This window comes from Ictalurus punctatus, chromosome 1, assembly GCF_001660625.3.
Source record: "Ictalurus punctatus breed USDA103 chromosome 1, Coco_2.0, whole genome shotgun sequence".
NCBI lineage: Eukaryota > Metazoa > Chordata > Actinopteri > Siluriformes > Ictaluridae > Ictalurus > Ictalurus punctatus.
The window spans coordinates 8358840-8385681 of record NC_030416.2 but is presented as its reverse complement, the minus strand read 5'-3'; the positions used below and the strand labels follow the sequence as shown (position 1 = coordinate 8385681).

The window sequence follows — 26842 nt, the reverse complement described above, 5'->3', positions numbered from 1 at the left end:
GTTTATGATTTCCAAAAAGAATTTCAAATTTTGATTCATCTGACCACAGAACAGTTTTCCACTTTGCCTCAGTCCATTTTAAATGAGCTTTGGCACAGGGAAGACAGCGGTTATTTCTCGATCATGTTCACATATGGTTTCTCCTTTGCATTCTCCTTTGCAGACCTTTAACCAGCATTTATGGATGGCACGGTGAACTGTGTTCAGAGACAATGAGTTCTGGAGGTATTTCTGAGCATATGCAGTGATTACCATTACAGAATCATTTCCGTTTTTAATGCAGTGCTGCCTGAGGGCCCGAAGATCACGGGCAAGCAATACTGATTTTCGCCCTTGTCCCTTGCGCACAGAGCTTCTCGGATGATATTATGTACTGTATGTTGAGGAACATTATTCTGAAATTGTTCCACAAATTGTAGACACAGTTTTTCACAGATTGGTAAACTTCTGCCCCTCTTTACTTATGAAAGATGCTGCCACTCTAAGATACTCTTTTTATACTAAATTATGTTACTGACCTGTTGCCAGTTGACCTCCAGCTGTTTCTTTTTAGTAACACTTGCTTTTCCAGCCTTTTGTTATCAATATCATATTTGCATATCAATATTTGTAAAGAAAAAGAAAGTGATCAATTGTGCAAAAGATTACTTTATGATTAAATTCTAAGAACAGAGCAATGTACCCTGGGAGATTCAACTCATAAAAAACAAAATATACAATACAAGTATTTTTTATATGTGTTACTTAAATCCAACTAAGTTAGTACATTAAATATTTTTTTCTTTCACTGACAAGTTGGTCTATTTTCACTTTTGCTACCAGTTTCTTGCATTACCCATAATGCAGTTTGATGGCCTGTTGATAGTGATGCTAGTAGGAGTCTCTGCTGCAACTGTGTCATATAGCCGCATTGCTTTCTGGTAAATCGAGTCCAATATTTACTGTCACCACTTTTACTTCTATGGATTTCTCATTAATATGACATTGAACATTGCTGAAATTTGTTGATTGGGAAAAGAAGATCTTGCTCTTCTGTTTTTAGGAGCTAACAGCAAAATCTAACCATTATCACTTAAGTTTGATATTGCCTACTAAATTCCATTGTAACTGTGCTAGTTGTGATGTCAATGCATCAGACAACCGCTGACTTCTCAAAGGGAAAAACAAAAACAATTAAACAGCACCAACAATCAAATTAGCCAACAGTGGCTTGGAGGTATAGATTTTGGTGGGACAGGACAAGATTAATAATACAGACTCAAATCAAGGTTATCACACTTGACTAATGCTATAGGCTACTGTCTAGTTAATTTTTGGGTTACCCCATAACAGGCAGTCGAAAGTTGACAACATATAATCATCCAGCACAGTCTGGCCGCTCATGTTGAGCAGTTTTAGATGTTCAGCTGTGTTTGATACAACAGGTGTGCCTCCCATTGCAGTGTGCAATCAGCATATAAGCTGCGTTTGATTCAAGGTTGCACCTTGTAGTCCCCTGCCTCCAAAATGCACCCTCAACTTGAAATTTCAACTTGACAGCATGAGGTAGTCTTCTCAACTACCAGCTCCTTCCCCAAATCAACATGGCTGTGCACACTGTGAACTTATCTATTTTTAAATGACTTTATGGCAACATTGGCTTTAAAATTCGCAATTAACATACAGACACAGTACTTGGTTAAATCTATAACAGTTGCTGTTTTGACAAGGTAATTAACAATGTTAGCGTTATCACTCCTATAACTAATGTTAGCTGGTTTAGTTTGGTGCTGATGCTACATGCCATTGTCCGCTGTTATTACTGTACAGCAATTTCAGTCCAAAATGTTGCAAGAATGTTTGAAGTTCATTATAGTAAAACAGTACCAAAAGCCACTCAGGCATGTAGCTGTAAAAGTGCAGTTAAAGTAGCTTTTTATGAGCTTCACATGCTCTGGCAGACCAACCAAAAGACACACTTTCATGGGGGCATCCATGTTTTTTTTCCTTCTTTGCACCTCGAACATGCTGAGGTGGTAAACGATGTCATTACAACTTGCAAATTACCACTTACAAAGCCACAAATGCATCAATAGTCTAAAGTGTCCATAATGTATGAATGGGTGTGTGAATGTGTATGTGATTGTGCCCTGCGATGGATTGGCACCCTATTCTAGTGTGTACCCTGTGTACCCGATGCTCCCTGGGACAGACTCCAGGTTCCTCACGACCCTGAAGGATAAGCGGTATAGAAGATGGATGGATGTATGGAAATGCAGCAGTAGAATAGCTAATATTGTCAACCAGGGTTGCTAGGTTTCAACAAAATTTCCAGTACATCTCCATCTCTAAAACCATTTTTTTAAGCGCCCTGAATCTAGTAGTGGAAAAGGGAGACACTGACATTTTGCTGATTTTTTCCTCAGCCTTTGCATGGGAATCAACGTCACTGTGTTGCACACACTTTTCTAATGAGTAGAAATTATCTGCTCCATAATTCCCCCTTCCCTCTACTAAGCTTGCCTATATCTTCCAATTAAATATTACTGTTCATCATAGACACGGTCTACATTTACACTTTTCCTTCGTTTGTGGAACTTTATTACAAATGTGAGTTATATATTAGCACTTGTTGCAGTTCCATGTTTTTACCACTAGGGTCAAATAACAATAACTACAATAACAATAACTGTACAATAACTAGTATATAACAAAATATTCCAAGGTATAATAACGATAATAGGGAGTTTATCCTTGCCACCGTCTCCACCGGCTTGCTCATTACGGAATAAAAATTAACACACTTAAAATCTATTTCCTTTGTTTCTATGTTTCTGTAAAGCTGTTTTGAAACAATGTCCATTGTTAAAAGCGCTATACAAAATAAAATTGAATGAACTGAATAATAACAATCAATGGAACATCGACTTATGTCTGTCAAAAGAGTTTATTACTATTTCAACGGAAATTAAAATGTATGGAGTCGTGAATAACGGAAAAGTCCGGATTACTAAAGCGAAAGTATAATTGGATTCCTACCACTCATGCAGGTATCATAGATTGTACGCATGCGCAATGAAGTCGCGCGCGTGCGTGCGTGCGTGCATGTATGAGAGTACGGGGAAAGACAAGCGAAGGTCCTGGAATGAAGACTTCCTACAGGTATGAAAGTATCCTACAGGTTGTTTGATATTCGTAGATACGCATTAAACATTTTACAGGTGATAAACGCTCTCGCAGGACTACAAAGAAAACGTTTGTTTACTAACTCGAGTTTTTTTTTTAATCGCTAGTTTATACCGTGTAATATTTGTCCAATGAGAGGCTGAGGGAGGCGTAACCGGGGCGGGGCCAGAAGTTAAGACAAACAGCTAGAGAGAGAGAGGGAGAGAGAGCGCGCGCGAGAGAGAGTGAGACTGATTGAGCAGAGAGAGCAGGAGGGATTTCTGACAGCCTGAAGAAACGCATCGGGTTAGAAAAAACAATATTACTTTATTTTCTGTTATGTATACTGAAACCTAGTAGCCCAATTAAGCAATGACTCGCCCCGTAGTACATTTCTGTTATGTAGTCTTCAGGATCACACCTGCTTGATGTTTTATTATTATTTTTATTATTATTATTATTATTATTACTATTATTATTATTATTATTATTATTTCCCACCAACCTGTTTGGAATTAAGAAAAGAAAGATGCAGGTAGCGTACTAAACGGATCCACCGCTTTCGCAAAGGGATTACATCACCTTTATGTGAATAGATATATTTCAAGAAGGAGAATAGAAGAGAGGAAGACAGAGCCCCAAAGTCTGTCGGCAAGGAAACGGGCGCTCAACGACGGCATGTTCGTGACAACATGAAAAAGAAAAAGTGCGAGAGATTATTCTGAACCGGGGGAGCTCGAGACCGACGGAAGGAGAGGTGAGTGATTCCGCCGAGGAGTGAGAAACATGATGACAAATCTGATTAGTACATACAGCATCTTCAGTGTTTGAAGCGAATCTAGCTTCACTGCACCCACTTGACATTTGTCACAAGTCAGAGCACTTGTTTAGGTTGATCAATAATACCTATAGATTCAGTAACGATTGGGTGACAGAGATTGCTAGAAAGAGAGAGAGAGAGGGAGAGAGGGAGGGAGAGTGACAAGTGGGTCCTTTAGAGATTCAGAGGTTCATCATTTTTTCCAAGCTTGATGCTGACAAATATGTTCAGACAGTTTAAACAAACTAAATTTGTTTAATCCTTACGTCTACACACAGTACTACAACCGTAAATGCAAGCCCTCCGTCCCCCCCCCCCAATTTTTTTTTTTTTAAATTAAACCATTAAATCCTTACCCCTAATTTAAGCAAACACAACGTCAAGCTTATGCAACAACATGATTCACAACATTAAAATTCATATTTGACTTCCTTTAAGGAAAGCATACAAAGGCTACCCAAGTCTGAACCAACTCCTTTTCCCATTTCTCTCTCAGGCATCTCTCAGGGTGACAACCTTTACCACACAATTAGGAGTTTCAGCTCCTTTCATCAATTTCCTTCGAGGAACATTAAACCTGTCTGTCTCTCTTTCACCACACTGTCTGTCTGAACAGAGTCAAGGAGAAGCACACACCCAAACCTGCCAGAGTTCCCTGGTTGCCATGGATCCCCCTCCCTCTTTGAGCTTGGCCCTCCTTGCCGGGAGCGAAGATGATGATCAGCACGCTCCCCACCCTTTGAGTGGTATCTCCCACACGTCCATTTCCAGCAACTACCCGGGCAGCAATCACTCTAACCATACAGGTGGAACCAGCAGCCTGGAGCGGCTCAATGGCACACCGTCACCAACTGGCCCAAACCTTCCGCCAGTCTCCTTGCCGAAGCTTCCACTGGTGACAACACCACAGCTGCCGGCACCAATCCCCAATGCGCTGCACCCCACCAGCACGCCACTCTCGTCCTGCCTGGGCAGCCAGCATAGCTTGAGCGGTGAAACATCACCCATCTATAACGCCCTCTTTTATTCCTCTCACTCACCGACAGGCGAGCGGGAACGGGAACGGGATCGAGGTTGCAAGCACAGGCAGGCCAGTCCACTGGTGCACCGCAGGGACAGTAACCCGTTCACCGAGATTGCCATGAGCTCATGCAAGTACACTGGTGGTGTGATGAAACCTCTCAGCCGTCTCAGCGCCTCACGCAGGAACCTCATTGAGTCTGACAGTGGAAGTGACAGCAAAGATGGTGGGGCTGCCACTGGACATGGGACAGCGCCCTCCTCCTCTTCCTCTACTACGGCACCCCAGATCCCACCTGAAATTGTCATCTCCTCCAAAGAGGATCCACCATATGGACATGTCTATGAGCTTGAGTCATCGGCTAATCAGATGTCTATCTATCACCAGAACCACACCCTCTCTGAGAGCAGGGGCACTCTTGGGTTGTCAGGAAGTGGGGGCAATGGACGGCGAGGTGGGGCAGGTGGAGAGACTGGGAGGACAGCCGCCAAAGCTACTAAGCGCAAGAACCAGAATATTGGCTACAAGCTTGGCCACCGAAGGGCGCTGTTCGAAAAGAGGAAGAGACTCAGTGACTATGCGCTCATCTTTGGCATGTTTGGCATCGTTGTCATGGTGATTGAGACAGAGCTTTCCTGGGGTGTCTATAGCAAGGTGAGTATCTAATCTGATCCGGACATGGGCAGGTCAGGATGTGTTAATAGGATGAGTTGTTGACTAGGCAAGATGATTACTGGATTTTGATGATATGGCTTGCTTTGATAGTGTGTCTGTAGTGTGGGTATGATTGATTGACCCTCGTGTGTGTGTGTGTTTTTGTGCAAGTGTATAGTGCGGTTTTAATCACATATTAAAAAGAGTGCCATTGATCCACTGTTTGAGTGAATCAAGAAAGTGTTATTGGTCTCTTGGTACAGCGGACTGGACTTCATGTTTTGTGTGTGTGTGTGTGTGTGTGTGTGTAAGGATTTATGGCTGAATATATGTACATCAGTCTTGTGGTTTTTCATGGTATACTAAAGAGAGTGGCATTGATCCACTAATGAGTGAGTCAAGAAAATGATAGTGGTCTCTGGGTACAGTGGAAATTCTGCGCAAACATCTTGTTTTGTGTGTGTGTGTGTGTGTGTGTGTGTGTGTTTTTACACTCTAATGTATAAGAGATAAACATATATCAGTACTCGCTATAAATTGCTTTTGAGTGTCAGTTGCACAGTCCTTAGTTTGGCATCAACATGGCGACATGAAGTCTAGCTTTATGCGTGTGTGTGTGTGTGTGTGTGTGTGTGTGTGTGTGTGTGTGTGTGTGTGTGTGTGTGTGTGCACTGGATTTATGTGACTTTCAGAATCTATTTTGTATGTAGGTATTATTATTATTATTATTACTGTGTGATCTGTAACAAACATTGCATGACATAATATGAATATTCTTCTACAGGAAAGTATTTCTTTCTGTACTGGAGTGGCACAGTGGAAACTTGGATAGTGTTGCCATCTCACACTCTGGTGCCAGACTCCATATTGATCCTGAGCTTGAGTTTCTGATGTTCTCCCTATCTCCATGTGGCCTTTTTTGGGTTCTCCAGTTTGCTCCACCTCCTAAAACATGCCAGGAGGTGGTTTGGCTAGCCTAAATTGCCCTAGATGTGAACAGGTGTGTGAATGTGTACGTATACATGCATGGTTCCCAGTGATGAACTGGCATTAAATCTAGGATATACTCCTGTTCTCGGGATATACTACTGCTATACTGGTATAGTTTCTGCTATATTTGCTTCTATGAAATATATCTGAATTGTTATGACACCAACCACAGAAAGATCCAGCTGGGGAATGGAGGTGCAATAGTTTTGCAACGAAAGTTTACGTAAAATTATTAATCTTTTAAAAGCTTGTTTAAACTAAGCTACAATCTTCAACTGATTCATCTGAAATGCTATCGCAAATGACAGTGTTGCAGTGAAGGAACATCTTCCCAGTATAGATATGTTACAGGTACAAAAGAGCTTTGGGTTGTGCATGTGTAAATGACTCACTGGAGTCTCTGGGAGCTCCTATTGTGGGTGGAAGCAACCTGGATAGTTCCACTTCTCCTGGCTTCTCCTTCACTTTCTGTAAGAGCACTCATTGGAACAACCTGAGCTGCGGAGTATGCGCTCATACTTGAAATTCATGTCACTATCTGTTTTCCAAATTCAGGAAAGGTACATTTCCTAACCCAGGTTGCTGATGGATGCCATCAGCTGCTCCATTTTAAATTTCAATAACATTTAGCACCTGCTACCTTGTGATTTGTATTAAAGTTATATCGAGTGATCTGTTAGTTATATTGTCTGCTACCTAAATTTAACATAAAATGTGAGAGGACATTGAAAAATGAAGGGTCTCACATAACTCATTCAGTTATATATTGACTTTCTCTCTTTCTCACGTCTGACTATCTTTTGGGATGCATTTCCCTCTCGCTCCTTTTCCTCTGATGCTTCTTTCTATTTTCTCACCCACTCATTTTCTCTTATACTGTCTTTCTCTGGGAGGATTCCTTTTTTTTTTTTTAGCTCTCTTGATAATTATTCTTGGTCTCAGTCTCTCTCTTTCTTGTTCATACAGCTGCAATCAAAATTATTCAACCCCCATTGCAAATCAGGTTTATGGTCAACATTTACAGACTTTCAGCTGTTAGCAATGAACAAATCAGACAAAAGCAAATTAAATAGTTCAACACAACGAATGCTTCAAGTGGTTTCCCCAAATTCAACTGAAAATGCAACTTATAATGATTTCTCCAGTTTCAAAATTATTCAATCCCTTTATTGCAAGAATCTTTAGTACTTAGTAGAGCACCCTTTTGCTGTTATGACCTGCTGCAAACGAGATGCAAAGCTTCTGGCAGCGTTCCTGAGGAATCTCACCATAATCTTATCATTTCTCATGAGCAATGGCCTGCAGTTCAGTAATATTCTTGGGTTTGCGTGCTGCAACCGCCTTCTTCAAATCCTACCAGAGATGTTCTATGGGGTTCAAGTCAGGTTACTGTGATGGCCCTGTAGAATCTTCCAGGACTTCTTCTGTAACCAAGCCTTGGTGGAATTTGAGGTATGCTTGGAATCATTGTCCTGTTGGAAGATCCAATGACGCTCAAGCTTCAGCTTCATCACAGACGGCATGAATTTATCTCCTAGGATTTCTGATACTTCAATGAATCCATCTTGCCTTCCAGACGCTGCAGGTTTCCAGTGCCAGAGCATGCAAAGCAGTCACAGAGCATCACCGAGCCTCCACCATACTTGACTGTGGACAGAGTGTTCTTTCTTCATTCTTCTTCCTCCAGACATCCTGCTGATCTGTCGTGCTGAAAAGTTCCAGTTTTGTTTCATTGCTTCACAGAACAGAATCCCCAAACTTCTGTGGCTTATTTATATGATTTTGAGCCGACTTTTCTTGTGCTTTTGGATCAGTAATGGTGTACCTCTTGGAGTTCTAGCATAGAAACCTTCTGCGTTTAGTACTCGCCTTACTGTGCTCACTGAAACCTCAGTGCCCATTGCCACCAAGTCTTGCAGCAGGTCTTTTACAGTCACTCGAGGGTTTTTCACAACATGCCTTCTCTGAAATATGGTTTCAGCTTCCTTTTTCTGCCCCATCCAGGTATTGTATATATTTTCTGCCCCTAGCCAGTTCAGGTGTTTCATGTGTTCCAGCTCAAGCACACCAACTAATGAAGCCCTTGAATAGTTGCATCAGGTGTGCTTGAGACAACACCTGTTTTACATATTTGTGCTGTTGTGAGGGATTCTATTCAGGGGGTTGAATAATTTTTAAACAGGAGAAATCATTATAAGTTGCATTTTCAGTTGAATTTGGGGAAACCACTTGAAGCATTCGTTGTGTTTAACTATTTCAATTGCTTTTGTTTGATTCGTTCATTGCAAACAGCTGAAAGTCTGTACATTTTTACAATAAACTTGATTTGCATTGGGGGTTGAATAATTTTGATTGCAACTGTACATGTAAGCCTTAGGTTAGCTGTCTTTTCTCTTGTAATCCTCTTCCCAACGCCCTTCTCTTTTTCTCTATCAGTTATTCTGGCAGGTGGTGAACAGGGGAGTGTTGGAGAGGGGGAGAAAAGCAGAATAGAGAGTGTGAGGAGAGATTAAATGACAGGCCATAATAAAATCTCTTTATTTGGGATCAAAAATGGCCGAGTGAGTCAACCTCGCCAGCTAAATAACAGTCGTGATGATTGTATACCATTATAGCCATTATAAACCAACACCAAAGGATGCTGTTAGTGCCATGTCTCCCTTCGCAGCAATTAAAGGGCTTTCTCGCAGTTCATCTCCAGATGAGCATCCCAGTGTGTGTCTTACACACAAAATACTCCGTGCATCACTAGTGATAAAATGTTGGTCTTCCCTGAAAGATGCAGGGGATGCGACAGTGGAAGAGGGAGGGAAACAAGGTGACTACTGATAGATGGATATGGCAATGGGCTGCGTTAATACTTGTCATGCCCAGTGGAAAGGACCTCAATCTCTTCTATTGATTATTGATAATCATCCACCCACACATGCTGCACTCCACTCCTGACAGGCACTTTTATTACACAGCTGCGGTAATAAATGTGTGTATGTGTTCAGCTGTGGGTCAGCTACTTTTGAAGGGAATGAAACAGGAAATGAATGCTAAGATAGCCTAATATATGTAAGTAATCCTCTCTCTCACACACACACATACACACCTTCTCCTCAATTAGATCTGACAGTGGTAACATGTTTTTTCTTTCTGCAAGGAAATCCGACTTCATTAACACCCACGGCACACCTGCGTTTTTTAAAATATGCAGGTAAAACTCTACAGAAGTGAAGGAATGAGAGACAACACTGTGATACCGTAATGTGTTTGTGTGTGAAAATCTCCATAAGTAATTGGGTTCAAATGTTGTTATCTGAATACAATGAAAGCCTATTTGAAAAAAAAATAATTTTTTCATTCATTCGTATTTTGTAACCGCTTTATCCATGTCATGGTCGCAGTGGATCCAGAGCCTAGGACTCAATGGTTGTGAGGCAGGAATCCATCCTGAATGGGACAGCATCCATCACAGGGCATCATATACAGACACACACACCCCTAAGGGTGCCTAAGGGCAGGTTAGAATCACCAGTCCACCTGTTTTTGGGAAACTGCAGAGCCTAGAGGTAACTCATGCTGATGCATGGAGAACAACATAATAATGATAATGAGTCTTTATTAATCACATATTCATGTGCACAGTGAAATTCTTTGGGGTCAGAGCACAGGGTCAGCCATGATACAGTGCCCCTGGAGCAGAGAGGGTTAAGGGCCTTGCTCAAGGGCCCAACAGTGGCCGACCATCTGATCAGTAACCCAAAGCCTTAACCGCCAAGCCACCACTGCCCCACTGCAACATGCTGAGAAACTGCACACAGAGAGTAACCTAAGCTCAGGCTTGAAATGAAGACCATGCAGCAATGCCTCTTTGCTGACCTTTAATACATTTAGCTTGACTATATTGTACATGTGATGGGTATTGTGGCGAAAAAAAAGCAGTTCTTTATCATGCTCAGGTGACAATAATTGGTTATGCGATATGTACGGAATAACACACGGTGGGGAAAATTACAGACACTGGGGTGCTGTAATACAACCCGATGTGAAGCTTTACCATTATTGCTTACGATATAGCAGTAATAAACAGATGTTCGCTCACTGGCCTCTAGTTTTTCTCTCTTGAAGTTGAACACCTTTTTTCTTTTTAATACGCAGCTTGTCATGTGACAGACAAACTAGAAAGCACAAACTCCTCTGTCCTAAAGACTCTCCTGTGTTGGGAAACTTAAAAAGCACATACAACCGAGACTCCTTCCATAAATATTACATAATCCTACTGTCTTCTGATAACGTCTACTAACAGAAAGCTTCACCATATCGATGATTATATGTTTTTCTTTTTTAAACAACACCACTTTTAATTTAATAACCATACAAGTCAATGTGTATGAGCTGTTACTGTATGAACGATAACATATTAAAAATAACACGTTAATGTAGACCTATTGTTTATGTTACAGAACTGTGTTGCGGAACTGTGTTGCGGTAAAAAAATTACAGTAGTTAATATACACACCATTGTTATTGTGGACACTTTAAAATATCGGCAGCGGTTATGTAGCTTTTTCTATTTGTATTGAATTATGTTCTGATTCACTAGTTTGAATCTTGAAACCTTTGCTACGCTGTGATTTGGTCTCCAATGTATTATATTATATTTTATGTTAATTCAAATGTAGCATTTATTCATCCCTTAATTGATAGTAAGCAAACAGAAATAAGTTAACTACACGCAGCATTGTGTGTTTAACACTTTCATGCAAAAAAAGTTTTTAAAAAATCTACCCAGATTCTGTAGATGGGACATTGAATGTGGACTTTTCGATATCTCATTGTGGGGGCATGGTGGCTTAGTGGTTTGCTCGTTTGCCTCGCACCTCCAGGGTGTTCAGAGCTTGCATGTTTTTCTTGTGCTTCGGATTTCCTTCAGGTACTCCAGTTTCCTCACCCAGTCCAAAGACATGCGTTGTAGTGTGTGTGAATGGGAGTGTGTATGCGATCGTGCCGTACGATGGGTTGGCGCCCTGAGTCCCCTGGGCTGCCCTGAGTCCTCCAGGCTCCCTGCGACCCTGTGCAGGATAAGCGGTACAGAAAATGAATGGATGGTTGGATATTTAAATATTACTTACTGTATATTAAAAAAAAAAAAAGTAAATGTGTAATATGTGTAGGAATATCACAATTTTTTTTGTTTTGTTTTTTTTCAAAACAAACCTTCCAAACTTGTTAACATTCAGGTCTAAAGATGATCAAAATTATCTATTTTTTTCTTAACAACCTGTAGCAATGTTCTTTAACATGTACAAAATTTACATAGTTTAGCACTGTTGCATGATGCAGCTGATTTTTGAGGTAAGTTTAGTTAAGTAGTTAAAAAAAAAAAGCTAAGGTTGGAGCCTGAAATATTAATCTGGGATTTTTTTATATTTATTATATACATACATACATTATATATATATATATATATATATATATATATATATATATATATATATATATATATATATATATGTATGTATGTATGTATGTGTATATATATATATATATATATATATATATATATATATATATATATATATATAGAGAGAGAGAGAGAGAGAGAGAGAGAGAGAGAGATATTTATTCAAAAAGTGCCTTTCATTAATGAAATATAAATGTAGACATTGCATGATAGGGTTAAAACATATTGTAATTTTTTTTTTTAATGCGAAGATTGCAATAATCGAGATATGAAAATGTAGTCTAATATAAGTATCAACTAAACATTACTGCCACAACATGTTAAATGAAAGCAATTTAAAATGTAATTCAGGTACATATAAAAGCTCACTTCGCGTGATCCACACCCAATAACAGCCTAAACGCCTGACAGAGCCATGTGTCACCTCTCTCTGAGAAATCAATACTTTTTTTTTCCTCAGGCATGGCAGGCCTGGGGATTTGTGTGTATGTTGTATATGTATGTGTAAGAAGGTGCAGCTGCTCCTACTGATCAGCTGTGCAGTAGGCTTGGGTTCAAGTATGTGTGTTTGTATCTGTCTTCTCCCACCACTCCAAGCAATGGGGGTTGTTCGCAATTGTGTATTGATTTTAACAGACTCTCTACAAGATTAAGTGATCCAGGTCCTGCCATGGCCGTCCCAGTCATCTGACTTGAAACCCATAGAAAACCTGTGGGGTGAACTGAAGAGGAGAGTCCACCAGCATGGACCTCGAAATGTGAAGGATCTGGAGAGATTCTGTATGGAGGAATGGTCTCAGATCCCTTGCCATGTATTCTCCAACCTCATCAGGCATTATAGGAGAAGTCTCAGAGCTGTTATCTTGGCAAAGGGAGGTAGCACAAAGTATTGACTAAAAGGGTGCCAATAATTGTTGCACACCTATATTTAACAAAGATATATTTTTTTGGCTAAATCTATGATTTGTTTGCAATTGTTTGAGATCCATGAGTATTTTTGTGAATTTTTTAAACAAAATATCAAAAGGTTAAACAATAAAGACAAATTTTCACAGTGTTCTTTGCTCATATTTATCAAGGGTGCCCAAATTAGTGGAGGGCAGTGTATAAGAGCCCCTTGAGTGTATCTATATGCATGTCTGTGCCTGCACATGTCTTTTTATTGTATGTCTTTCCCCTGCTCTTTTCTTTGCCTGCCTCTAAGTGTGCCCCATAATTGGTTTTTCAGCAGCGTAATGGCGTATGTCGGAGTCTAATCAACTGCGCGTGTACATGTCAGTCAAAGTTTAATTGAGCTTAACAGTGCAGAGGGTGTGTATGTGTGTGTTTGGATGTGTGCTTGTTTAATTTCGCATGCAGATACAGTGGAGTTGAAAAGCTATGATGGCATGAAGTAGGTCAAGGGGAAGGTTTTTATTTATACTTTTATAAACATTTTATTTGAGGTATAAAAGGAAGAGACCAGGGAAATTGCTAAATCCATAGTGCAGGGCTTATCAGCACTGTTGTGCCTTACTGTGTGAAGTCAAACACTGCCTTGATCTGTGATTTCCTTCAAAACTAAATGTGGGGGAAAAATGCATGAAATAAACAAGCAGTAAGGGAATAAGGATAACTAGTAGCCTCCTAAATTAAACCTCCACCAGCCTGTTACAGAGGTATCCATAAGTTTTCATGCAAATTTTAGATGTGCGTATAAGAAACCCTGAATAGAAATGGAAAAAAAAATATATCTCAGTACTAAAAACATGTTCAGCGTGGGTGGAAGAGTTGGTGTTAAGAGAAGGCGCAGTCAAGGGTTTGTGTTCCAGTCTCTCTATGATCACGTGTGTTCGGCTAGTTCTCTTTCCATCATGTTGTCTTGTTGTTCAATATATTTCTGTAACAGTAGTTTATCAATCCCTCCAGGATTTTGCGATCACAGAAATAAATGCAAAATCAAGCGAACTCCGCAATATTCGGAGGAGCTTGCGATTTTTCAAAATTACTGCAGATTTTGGCCCAGAAGCATCATGTGACATCATCACAGTGCGCTTTCAGCCAAATTTTGAAAAAAAGCCACAGCATAATCAGGCATTTTTGGCCGCAATAACCACAAAAAAAAAAAAAACTCTGCAAAATACTGTACAGAGTGATTCATGAAAGCACACAGTGATTCAGTTTTCTAATTAATCAGGGTATAATTCATTTTGGGTATTGAATGATGTTCTGGCTGTAGCAGTTAAAAAACATTTCCAGTCATACCATCACATTTTTATGTTGTACAACTTTATTCATGAATACATTATTTAAAACACAAAAATCCTTGTATACATTTGAAATAAATCCTGTTTGCATACCATTTTTATTTTTATTTTTTTCCAATAGTGTAATTTAATTCACATGCCAGCACATACCCATAACACACAGTGATTATCACTGTCTCTTAATGGCCCAAACCTGATGATTACTAAAGTATTAGTATTAATACAGTGTTTGATGTGCTATGCATAAATCACAGCAAAAGCTGTTTTTTTTTTCTTTTTTTGTTTTACTGTATTTTTATTTATTATTGTCTAGATATGGTATAGAGCCCACATGTTCACTGGTTCATTCATATTACCTGCGCATTACTACATACATACGTGCCATTACATATCGCCTGTGTTCTAAAAACGTTTCACATAAAACGACACCTTTAACCCCATAAGAGTAGAATTGTTTGAAAAGTTTTAGCAGTTTGCAAAATCTGACCGAGATTGAAAAATGTTTTGAGTTTTCTGCACTCAAGAATCCGTCTTCTTCTATTCGTGAATGATGGAATATCAAAATAATATAATGTAAATAATATATTTGCTGTACTGTAACATCCAGAGCCCCAGAATTGACCTGATGAATGCCCTAATCTGGTCTAATAACTGAATCAAAATATTTTTGGGGAAAAAATCTAGTTTTACAGGTTTCTACCATGTCTATTTTGACCATATCTTATTCTAAAGCTGGATTTTTATGACAGAAAAAACCTACTAGATGTCAAGCAGTTGTTTATATCCTAAATGACAAGTAGTAAACCAAGTATCACTGGCATATAATTTGATTTCATATCAAGAAAAGGTTGCATAGGCAATTTAAAAGTGGGAAAACCTCACTCGGTTGCCTGGCATCATGCATCACCACAAACTCTGACTAATACATGAAGCCCCCCTCCATGAGCTCACAGGTGTAATGTAATTAGCCAAGATTGAGTTCAGTTAGAGCCTGGCTCATTTGCTCTTTCTGATTTATGTGGGATGTTTTCTCTGAAATGCTTGAGATAAATTTTTCACAACTTGTATTTTCGACTGCTTTAATTTTTTTCACCTAAAATGTTCAAAACCCGAAAATGTTATGTTTCCCCCCCCCTAAAAACATTACACATTCAGGTTCAGATTCTGCTGCGTATACAAGTAACAGTGTGTGTGTGTGTGCGCGCGCACAAGCATGCATGTATGTGTGTGTGTATACAGGAACAGTTCCTGTTGGCAACAGATAAGAGAGTGCATGAGGCGTGTGATTAGTTTGGTGTGTATCGTTGCTCTGCAGAATTCAGCCTAACTGTGCATGATGAACTATCCTAATAGATATCAAATCATGCAATAACAACCTGTAGATTTTACTTCGGGTTTTTGTGTGTGTCTGTGTGTGTGTGTGCGTGCGTGGTGTTTATAACTTATCTGCTCTGTGTGTCATGGTTGCCTACGTGAGCCACTGAACATGGAACCCAGCAGAAAATGAAAGCTTCAAAAGAGCCAGTAATTAAATTAGAATGACGGATGACTCTGGGAGAGTGTACAGTGTGTGTATGTGGAATTATTATTATTATTATTATTGTTATTATTATTATTATACATTTTATTTATAGGCACCTTACATGACACTCAAGGACACCTTACAAACACAATAATCAACATTAACAACAATAATCATTATTACAGCCGGGACAGACTGGTTACAAACATAAAAGTAATCACATGAAAGCCTGCCTAAAAAGATGGGTCTTCAGGCGAGATTTAAAAACAATAAGACTTTCACTGTTTCGCACATACTGTGGTAACAAGTTCCATAAATAAGGAGCTGCATGATGAAAGGCTCAGGACCCCATAGAAGTAGTGTGAGTTCGAGGGGGAACAAGAGTGAGTGAATGTGTGTAATCGATATGTAAAGACGGTATGTGTGTATAATGTCTGTGTGGGTGTGTGTCTATTGCTGTACAGGTTGTATCAGTACAGTACAGTAAGATGGAATCTGAGTGTTTCAGAAATCCTGGGACAAAAAACTTAAAAACGGCCTGTGAGTGGCAGCTCTGTGGGTAGAAATACCTTGTTGATGGGTGAAGTCAGAAGAGATGTCCCACACATCAGGTTCTACTGTGTCAGCCAAGAACAGGAATCTGAGGCTGCAGTGTGTGCACAGGTTCACCAAAACTGGACAGTTGAAGATTGGAAAAACATCGGCTGGACTTTATCCGGTCTTTAACCTTCCTATCTTCCAGTTTTGATGAACTTGTCTTTTGGTCAGTACCCACTACTAGTGATGGCTAAACTCCATTTAGATTCCAAACTTAGTCGTTTTGTTTTCTGCAAGAAAGGCGGCTGATTTAAGTAGCCTTCACATTTCCTCCTCACCCTGCGTAATAACATTAACCCTAACATTTTTTGTTGTTGTTTCTGCTTTTTGATTTGTTTTAACTACTACTGCCATTTGAGTGCTGAATTAACTTTGAAATGTTGTTAATTCATGGTCTGTGGTGTGATTGCTGATGGATCAGTGGTAGAGGTGGAAATGCATACAGTAGACAGTAGGACAAGTCTTGGGCCAGTGCCTCTTGACTTAGTGGTGGATTTGGAAATTAACAGCGAGGTCTACCTTTGTCCTACCAAACTTTTGCCCAAACTGGGACATCACTTCTGGGTGCACACCTTACTGTCCCAGCTGTATAAACTACCCTGACCATTGCGCCATTGGGCCATCCCGGCAAGGGAGTTGCTTTTATTTGCTAAACATTGGTGGGCCCACTTGAGTTTTTGTGCAAGGTGGAGAGTGCCATCTTACTTTGTGCTGCCCTGGTGATCGACAAATGTTTATCATGATGCTGTGCAAATGGAGCAGCACCTGGTAGTTAGTAAGAATTTGCTTCACAAGCTTCATGTGCCTCTGTGGCACCACATTGCCTGCTCAGCTTGTGATGGAGAAATCTGTGGTGGCATCTCTCTTTGATAGGGCACCACTCCTAGGCAGATCACTTTTGTGAGAAGTCAACAGGGGCTGGTTCCACACACTGCTCAAATTAGACTGGTAAGTCTGATCATATCCTACATACTTTTGACAGGGTGTCTATTAATTCTCAATTAATCTAGCCTTATGTCAATGAATTTTGTAGACTGCTTTGACTGGTACTATGTGTGGACCGGCCCCAGATGGCCTGCTTCATGGTGGGGGGAACATAAGTGTCAGTAATTCAAATATGGCAGTATTATCTTATGGAAGTATTACCCTATAACTCTGGCCAGCAGAAGTGACCGGGCCTCCTGCATGCATCTTAAAAACACCCATGGTGCTAGAGAGAGGCCAAATGGTAGGACTTTGAATTGGAATGTCTATCCTTGGAAGGCAAACATGAAAAAGCATCTGCGCTCTGAAGCAATGGGAACATGAACACATACATTGCACAGATCCAGTGACGTGAACCAGTCTGTAGACGCAAAGCAACATCTTATAGCCTTACCATATGGAACATAAGGGTATTTAATTAACCATTTCAGCTCAAATCTAGAAGCATATGGAACCCATCGTTATTCTTTATTAGGTGTCCCACTGTTAAGAGCGAGGTTTTGCAAGTCTTTTATCGTTCCAATGCAAGCTACAAACAAGCTAATGAATTCTCTGTATTCACTATACATGAGGTGTAAGACCTCACCAGAATGTCATCAGTGTGTCTGCATTAGGCACTTGAACAGTGCATGTCTAAAAGTAGTGCTTTATTATTTTTTTTTAGTGCTTTATCCGGTGAAACCAACAGTGATGCAATGCAATTGTCAATGGCAGGCATTCACTATGTGCTCTATGCCAACCTGATTGTAAGCCTCGTGTTAGTTAAGGTGTTCACGACAGCGCGTGAGGCAGAATCCCTCAACCTGCACATATTTACAGACTCGCAGGTTGCACACAGCGTGCAATGTGAAAAACTCAGTATCAAGGGAAGACACACTCAGCGAGGGACTGACAGGTGAGTGGTGTACTGTTCACAGAGTGAGTTCTAGAGTGAGAACTCGCAGACAGAACAGGAATGTTAGATAACAAGGCTAGACTAACTCCGGCTAGTAGCCACGGAGCTCCAAATGGTTCCAAAAAGTAAAAAGAAAATACACTGTGAAGAAATGAAAGGACTTGTTTTGTAGGACAGGTTACCTTATGCAAAAAGCTATGAAGGCGCACATGAAGTCTAACATGTATACAAGGCAGGAACAATGCAGAAATCCTTGTTGCTGATGATTTTTTTCCCCTTGTGAATGAGATAATGATGCTGCATCCTGGAGAGAGAGACTTATTGGCTGTGTAACTATAGGCTGTGGACAAATGGCATATTGAATACTGATTTATTCATTTGTTTCGATATATTCGTTAATGTTATATCTAAATATGGCTATAGCTTATAGCTGTAATGCTGGACCTGCAGGAATGATTAAACTTGTGCACAGTTATACACTGTGTGTATTCAGATGTCACAGCACACAACACAAGTGTAAGAATAAAATGACTAGGATTTAGTAAATGAGGCGCAGAGAAGAGAGACAACAGGAAAAGAGTAGAGAGCGTGCAAGTGTCTTCGCTTGGGATGGACAGATAGAGCTCAAAATGCCGATTAGTGCCGCATGGTGTCTAAATCTGTATCAGTAACTCTGTCACACGCTGTGCTCATTCAGGCATATTCTGTTCTGTACCAGTTGTGTTCCTATCAAAATATTTAAAGATGTGAAGAGTATTATATACAAGTATGTCCAAATTTTATTTCCAATAAGAGCAGGAGGAGGGTTTGATTTAGGATTTCGTCTAGCAGAACGTGAGCAGGAAATGTTAGTTGAAAGCAATAAAATAGGGGCTGAAAGAAGGAGATGTGACGAGGCTGAAGTTCTGAGTACCAGACTAATTGGCAGGACATGTAGACTTGCAATCACTTTCTACTGCAGCCTGATCAAAATCAATTAGTAAAATCCTGCTTCAAAATGTTCACTTTGTTATTTAACATTATGTATTTATCACAGGTTACAGTTTCAATTGCTCTGCATAAATACACTGTCATTTTAAACAACCTACATGTATAGAATTTAAAACCTGAGATTACATATCCAGTTCATATCCAGAAACTTCCTATATTGTGTGCAGTGTTCACTAATAAAGGGCTGCATTCAGAGTCAGCAAATTAAGTCAGTATTTGCACAGGGAAAGCGATATATATATATATTTTCCATTTCCATAAGTTGTAATCATCAAGATTAAAACATAAAAAGGCTTGAAATATTTCACTTTGTGTAATGAATCTAGAATATATGAAAGTTCCACTTTTCGAATTTAATTTCGAATTTAATAACTTTTCTGCGATATTCAAATTTTTTTGAAATGCACCTGTATATCAGCAATATATTGCAGCATGAAATTAATCACATTCAAATTTAAGCACTGCAAATTTGGTTTATTTTAACAAAATGACTTCCACTACTACTCAGAAACTTGATCAGCACGTCCTATTATTTATTTTATTTTATTTTATTTTTTGTATTGTGCCCCAATAGTTAATTGTACGCACAAGTGAATGTGGATTATGATCATAAAATCATAATGTATGCGCAGAATGTAAGTTATTTTATCATGTTTTAATACGCTGTTTTGAGTTGTCAAATTAACTTCAAATGTCATTCAGTGCTTTTTTGGAGTGTATTTACAATGTCAAAAACCTGAATTATAGCACAGCACGTTATGGTTATATACAAACAGTTAGACAGTAGCGCTGGAATTAACATTGCTTCTTGTTCAATATAAGCACATATGAATATTACACAAGAATAATGCTCTTAAGCCAAAGGTAAGAATCGCACACAACTGAGACAAGCCTCTATTTTCGGCAAACTTTAAGTCTGAGGTCTGAGGTCTACTGATGTGTGAAATTTCTGTATTAAATCTGCACACTGAATATGGCCCAAAATGCAGAGGCTTGGTGCGATTTGTTAATGGAAGTCCCCTTAATGTAAGGGTCATGAAAATAAAGCAGGCAGAATGCCAAGTATGCGACAATTAATTAATGGTACTGACTTTTCTGTTAAACAGAAAATAAATTGGACATAAAAAGGTAAAGGCAGTATGTATAAAGGCATATATGTATATGTATATAATTTGTGTATGTTTGACTACTTTGTCAAATTATAAAATAATAAGAATAGTATTGTGTTCATATATATATATATATATATATATATATATATATATATATATATATATATATATATATACACAGTATCTCACAAAAGTGAGTACACCCATCACATTTTTGTAAATATTTGATTATATCTTTTAATGTGACAGCACTGAAGAAATGACACTTTGCTACAATGTAAATTAGTGAGTGTACAGGTTGTGTAACTGTGTAAATTTGCTGTCCCCTCAAAATAACTCAACACACAGCCATTAATGTCTAAACCACTGGCAACAAAAGTGAGTACACCCCTAAGTGAAAATGTTCAAATTGGGCCCAAAGTGTCAATATTTTGTGTGGCCACCATTATTTTCCAGCACTGCCTTAACCCTCTTGGGCATATATATATATATATATATATATATATATATATATATATATATATATATATATATATATATATATATATATATATAAATATTTAATAAATACCTAATAATACAAAATGTTTTTAGTTGAGACATATACGGCAGACTACCCTAAAATATTTTGTTTTGTGATTGTTGATAAACACTTCTACCAATAATTGTGTTGTGCTATTAAATGGCTCAGCGCATTTAATAAGATGCCTTTGTTTGTCACATCTACTTTATAGTACAGTGAAATTCTTTTCATTGCATATCCCAGCTGGTTAGGAAATTAGGTCAGTCATGATACAGGGCCCAACAGTGGCAGTGCTAGGGCATGAACCTAGTGCCTTCTAAGTGGTAATCCAGAGCCTTAACCCCACTGGATCACTACATTTCTTAAAAGCAGTAGGGTTAGAAGTTGTTCATTTTCCTCAGGCTTTATTTGCATGAATTCCAAGCTTATTGCTCTTGCAGTTTTTGTGGAAATGTGAATCAGTTTGGTTTGGTCCTGTTTGTGATAAAATCCAGTATACAGTATAAAGCAAAGAAATGTGAAGCAACAGGCAACAGTAACTAAAACTATAGCAACTGTGTAATAAAAACAAGAAACAATGATAGCATAATAAAACTTGTGAAAAAAATGATACAATTAGTATACAGGGTGATCAGTCAACACAGAGGGGTCAGACTTAGGGTGAGAATCTGGAAAAAGTGTTTCAAAAACCTGGCAGTGAATTACTGTGGAAAATTAACACAAACAATGCTACTCCTGCATGGGTTCTCTCTAAAAACCGTCCCAATTTCCTGTTCCCACCCACACCTGTCTCTAGATGTATTTATTATAGATACCTGGTTTAACCTCACCATAGCTTGGCAACAAATCTGGATCCAGGACTATTGGTATCTTGGCCAAGTTTGTGTAGCTCAACTGATTTAAGACTTTAAATTACTTTAAGACTACATGTGAAGCCTGACCTCCCCTAAAATGTCATTAAAATGCAGCAGTGAAATGTTTCTATATCAAATATAGAAATGTGTCTGTATTACTCATCACCCGTTGTGAAATGCAATATTTTAGTGAATCAAATATCTCACTACAGTATCACGCTGTTTGTTCATTTAACATAAACTGTTTTTGGTGGACAGTGCAGCCTGGTAAAAATCTCCTTTGAAGCTGCTGACACTGGCGTTCTATTGGAGTTGTGATGCACAGCTTCTATGGGCTCCTATGGCCGATTCAAGTACATTGTTTTTTAATGGGAGAAAAAATTAATGCTTATTGGATAACAGGCTTTTAATATGTCATTTTTGTGCCCCACTCGTGTGCATGCCTTCACTGGGGGTGAATGGGGGTATAGCAGTTTGTGTTGGTTTTTGCATAGGAAAAAAAAAACTGTCCCCTTCACTTGTCCTGCCTGGATGCACAGTTCTCCATATAATGATTGGGAGATCTCTCCCAAAGGGGGCCAAACCTTTTAACCAACTGCCAGTCACTGAAACAGTAATGAACATGACTGACATCTGAATCTTAAATGTATCAGCACCAGTCAGACTCCGTGAGCACTCAGACCTGCAGTAGTGGTCAGTAACCAAATCCACCAAAAAACAGTTTTACTCAACTAGTATAAGTTGTTATTATTAGGGGCCAAGCACAGAAGGTGTGTATTATATTGTATAACCTATTGTATCTGTTAGTTTTCTTATTATTCTGCTTCCTCCCCACTGTCAGCCCTATGAACTGTAAGTAGGAAAATGATGAAATTTGGCACACTCCTAGATATGACCATGAAGAGTATCTGGACCAATTATGAGGTCTCTAGGTCCAACTCTATAGCACCACCACTAATTCAAATATTCACTTTTCAAATGGTTATAATTGTTGAACACTTTGTCCTAGAGAAAGAAATTTAATTAATTAGATTACTCTCTTTATGATGATCACAATCCAAATCTCAGATTAAGAAACCACCCATTGCAGTAGTCACCATTTTGAAATGTGCAGAATTCAGTTTTTTAGCTACTCCTCGTTCAAATTTTGTCCAATTCTTACCAAAATTGGCTCAGATGATCAATGGACAGAATGGAATTTTGATAATCATATTTGGTCAAAAGTTATGATCCTGTATCTTTTAACATTCTAACTAATGCAGTTTGTGTGCTCATTCTCACCTTGGAAGTTCTCCTCAGCATCAAACCAAATGTGCGTTCTCTGTGTGGCACACTGTGATAAATGAAATTATTCAATTCTAAAGGGCCTGGGTTTGATTCCCATGTGGTGCAAGCTCTTAAAAATGTTTGTAATCTTGTGTCATTTGGTTCCTTTCTTTTGTGGCTCAGCAGAAACTTTCATGCAAACTTTCTTGGCATGCAAATAAATGCCTCTGTTATGTTATGTTCATTTCTTATTTCAATCTTATTCTCAGCTGTGCTTTTGAACCTATCTTTTATTCATTCATGTACATTCTATTTCTCCTCTTCGTGTTCTTTGGGCTCCTCATTGTGCTTGCTGTGTCTTTGGTGCTTGGCCCCTTTAATCGCTGCTTGCCGCTATATTAATTTTTGTAATTGATAAATATTGCAACTAATTTGTTAGTATAATGTTCTGATTGATTATTTGCATTTGTTTCAGAAATTGTTTGTGTATTCATAGATCTAGTTAGCCAGATGTAGGTACCTATAGGCCCTGATGTTGTGGTGATGCCTGCTGGAAAGCCTGTTGATGGCACAATATTTGGTGAAAGGTCCAGAGGCAATGTCCATAGAGATGAGACAGGTCTTATATAAGGGACTGATAGCTGTACCTCTACAATGTTTCAAAACAAAATAACCAGTTAACAGACTAAGTATTTGAACACGTGGTTCAGAACTGCCACACCAGTGGGTCACCACCATGTTCACATTGGTTGTTGAGGAAAGTTCTTCATGCTCATGTTGCAATCTTCATAGGCAGACAGAAATATTACTGGTGATCTCAAACAGCCCCAGCAGTTCCCTAACTTGAACCAGGGTTAGACTGTATAGCAGCAATGGTACCGAAGGCGTGCAGTCTTTCCAAAAGCAATCTACTGGAGAATTATACAGAATCTCTTACATTCAACTTTATTCAATTACTGAAGATAAAATAGGAGTTAGAAGTTACAATGTGACATTATAATCATTATAAAACATACAATATGTACAGTTGCAATCAAAATTATTCAACCCCTATTGCAAATCATATTTATTGTCAAATTTTACAGACTTTCAGCTGTTTGCAAAGAACAAATCAAACAAAAGCAGTTGAAATAGTTCAACACAAATGATTCAAGTGGTTTCCCCAAATTCAACTGAAAATGCAATTTATAATGATTTCTTCGGTTTCAAATGTATTCAACCCCCTGAATAGAATCCCTGAGAACAGCACAAATATACAAAACAGGTGTTGTCTCAAGCACACCAGATGCAACTAATCAAGGGCTTCATTAGTTGCACCAGGTGTGCTTGAGCTGGAACACATGAAAAACCTGAACTGTCTAGGGGCAGAAAATGCATCAAATACCTGGACAGAGCAGAAGAAGGAAGCTATCAATGACACCAACCAGATTTCTGAGAAGGCAGGTTGTGAAAAATGCTCGAGTGACTCCAAAAGACCTGCAACAAGACTTGGTGGCAATAGGCACTGAGGTTTCAGTGAGCACAATAAGGCACGTACTAAACACAGAATGTTTCCATGCTAGAACTCCAAGACGTACACCATTACTTACCCAAAAGCACAAGAAAAGTCAGCTCAAAGGCATATAAATAAGCCACAGAAGTTTTGGGATTTTGTTCTGTGGAGCGATGAAACATAACTGGACATTTTTGGCATGATGGATCAGTGGTATTGGAGGAAGAAGAATGAAGAAAGAACACTCTGTCCACAGTCAAGCATAGTGGTGGCTCAGTGATGCTCTGGGGCTGCTTTGCATCATCTGGCACTGGAAACCTGCAGCAAGTGAAAGGCAAGATGGATTCATTGAAGTATCAGGAAATCCTAGGAGAAAACTTCAGAAAACTGCTGTCTGTGAGGAACATGAAGCTTGGGCATCATTGGAACTTCCAACAGGACAATGATCCCAAGCATACCTCGAATTCCACCAAAGCTTGGTTGCAGAAGACATTCTGGAAGATTCTACAGGGCCATCACAGTCAACTGACTTGAACCCCATAGAACATCTCTGGCGGGATTTGAAGAAGGCGGTTGTAGCACGCACACCCGAGAATATTACTGAACTGCAGGCCATTGCTCATGAGGAATGGGCTAAGATTCCTAAGGAACGCTGCCAGAAGCTATACATCTTGTTTGCAGCAGGTCATAACAGCAAAAAGGTGCCCTACTAAGTGCTAAAAATGCTTGCCATGAAGGAGTTGAATAATTTTGAAACTGGAGAAATTGTTATAAGTTGCATTTTCAGATGAATTTGGGGAAACCAATTGAAGCATTTGTGTTGAACTATTTCAATTGCTTTTGTTTGATGTGTTCATTGCAAACAGCTGAAGGTCTGTTTTGTTTTTGTTTTTTTGTCTGAAATTTTGACAATAAACCTGATTTTCAATGGGGGTTGAATAATTTTGATTGCAACTGTATAAGCTTTCTGATTCTACACATCCACTGAGATAAATGAGCCCATTGTAATATCAAAGACATTACAATTACTCTTTCGAGAGACACTTTGATCCAAACTGAGTTAGAAGTGTGTTGGAACCCAGTCCAATTGGTAAAAGAGCTGACAGTAATACTTAAACTGAAAGTGCAGCAATTTCTACCAATTGACTAGAAGCAAATGCAAATTCTTGAAAAAGTTTAATCTTGAGGCAATTTGTTTGATATTGTGAGTGAATCTGTAAACCGAAAAATGCTGAGTTATTTCAGCTTTACCAGGTGTCTATTCTTCTAATTACACTGGAGACTGGCATCATGTACTTAACCATTATGGGCCATATTCAGGGTTTCAAGTCCAAAACGTACTTCAATTTATACACATGGAAAGTTACTCTTATTCATAGATGGGTTACACATACACTATATGGTCAAAAAATATGTGGACACCTGAGTATTGCACATCCCATTCCAAAACCGTGGGCATTAATATTGAATTGTACCACCTGTGCTGCTATAACAGCCTCCACTCTTCTGGGAAGGCTTTCCACTAGATTTTGGAATGTGGCTGTGGAGATTTGTGCTTATTCAGCCACAGGTTGGGCACTGATGCCAGGTGAAAAGGCCTGGTGTACAACCGTTGTCCCAATTCATCCCGAAGGTGTTTAGTGGGGTTAAGGTCAGGACCACTAGAGTTCTTCAACACCACCCTTAGCAAACCATGTTTTCATGGATCTCACTTTAATTACATCTCTACTTTTATTACTATCAAGGTTTGCAATTAGCTGATGAGTATGCTTTGGAATTCTGAACTCTGGCTGTTGGTAGATACTATGAGGCAACACTTTTGTTGGCATATAGGAAGGGTTTAAGAATGGATTTAGTTATCAAATTGGTATTCTGCAAACCTGGATTCCCTTATTCCCTGTATACATCTGCATAACCTCCCCAAGTCACACCAACTGAGATGCACGGTGATTAAGTCATTGGTCCCTGAGCACCCTACATACTCACCTGTCCATATTCCAAGCAACTATGCAAGTGCCTATGCACTATCAAGACTACAAGCTATCACATTATTTTAAGACTTCACTGGCTCCTGGTGTGACTCCTGTATCCAGACTTGTATTATAAAGATCCAATTCATCAGCATTCAGCATGAAATACTCCTATCTGCTCCTGCCTAGTGCCCTCCACCTTGTCCCAAGTTTCGTGGTACAAAACTGTTATCCTTATAACAGTTTTTGAGGTACATCTGTTCTGAGGGGTTTACCATGGATATCCAATGCAGTTCTGAATTGGGAGTTC

General features: G+C 39.1%; 1 protein-coding gene across 2 annotated transcripts in view; it reads left to right on the top strand.

Moving 5' to 3' along the window:
- Positions 1–3303: 3303 nt before the first annotated feature.
- Positions 3304–26842, top strand: part of kcnn3 (potassium intermediate/small conductance calcium-activated channel, subfamily N, member 3) — a 98762-nt gene continuing 75223 nt past the window's right edge. Inside the window, exons 1-3 of one of the 2 annotated variants that reach the window (XM_017495446.3) lie at positions 3304–3450; positions 3741–3901; positions 4581–5639. In XM_017495446.3, the coding sequence (XP_017350935.1) occupies positions 4629–5639 (1011 nt within the window). In that variant the 5' untranslated portion in view covers positions 3304–3450; positions 3741–3901; positions 4581–4628. Of the gene's footprint in view, positions 3902–4580; positions 5640–26842 lie in introns of both variants that reach the window. The other variant, XM_017495365.3, reaches the window with a different exon arrangement.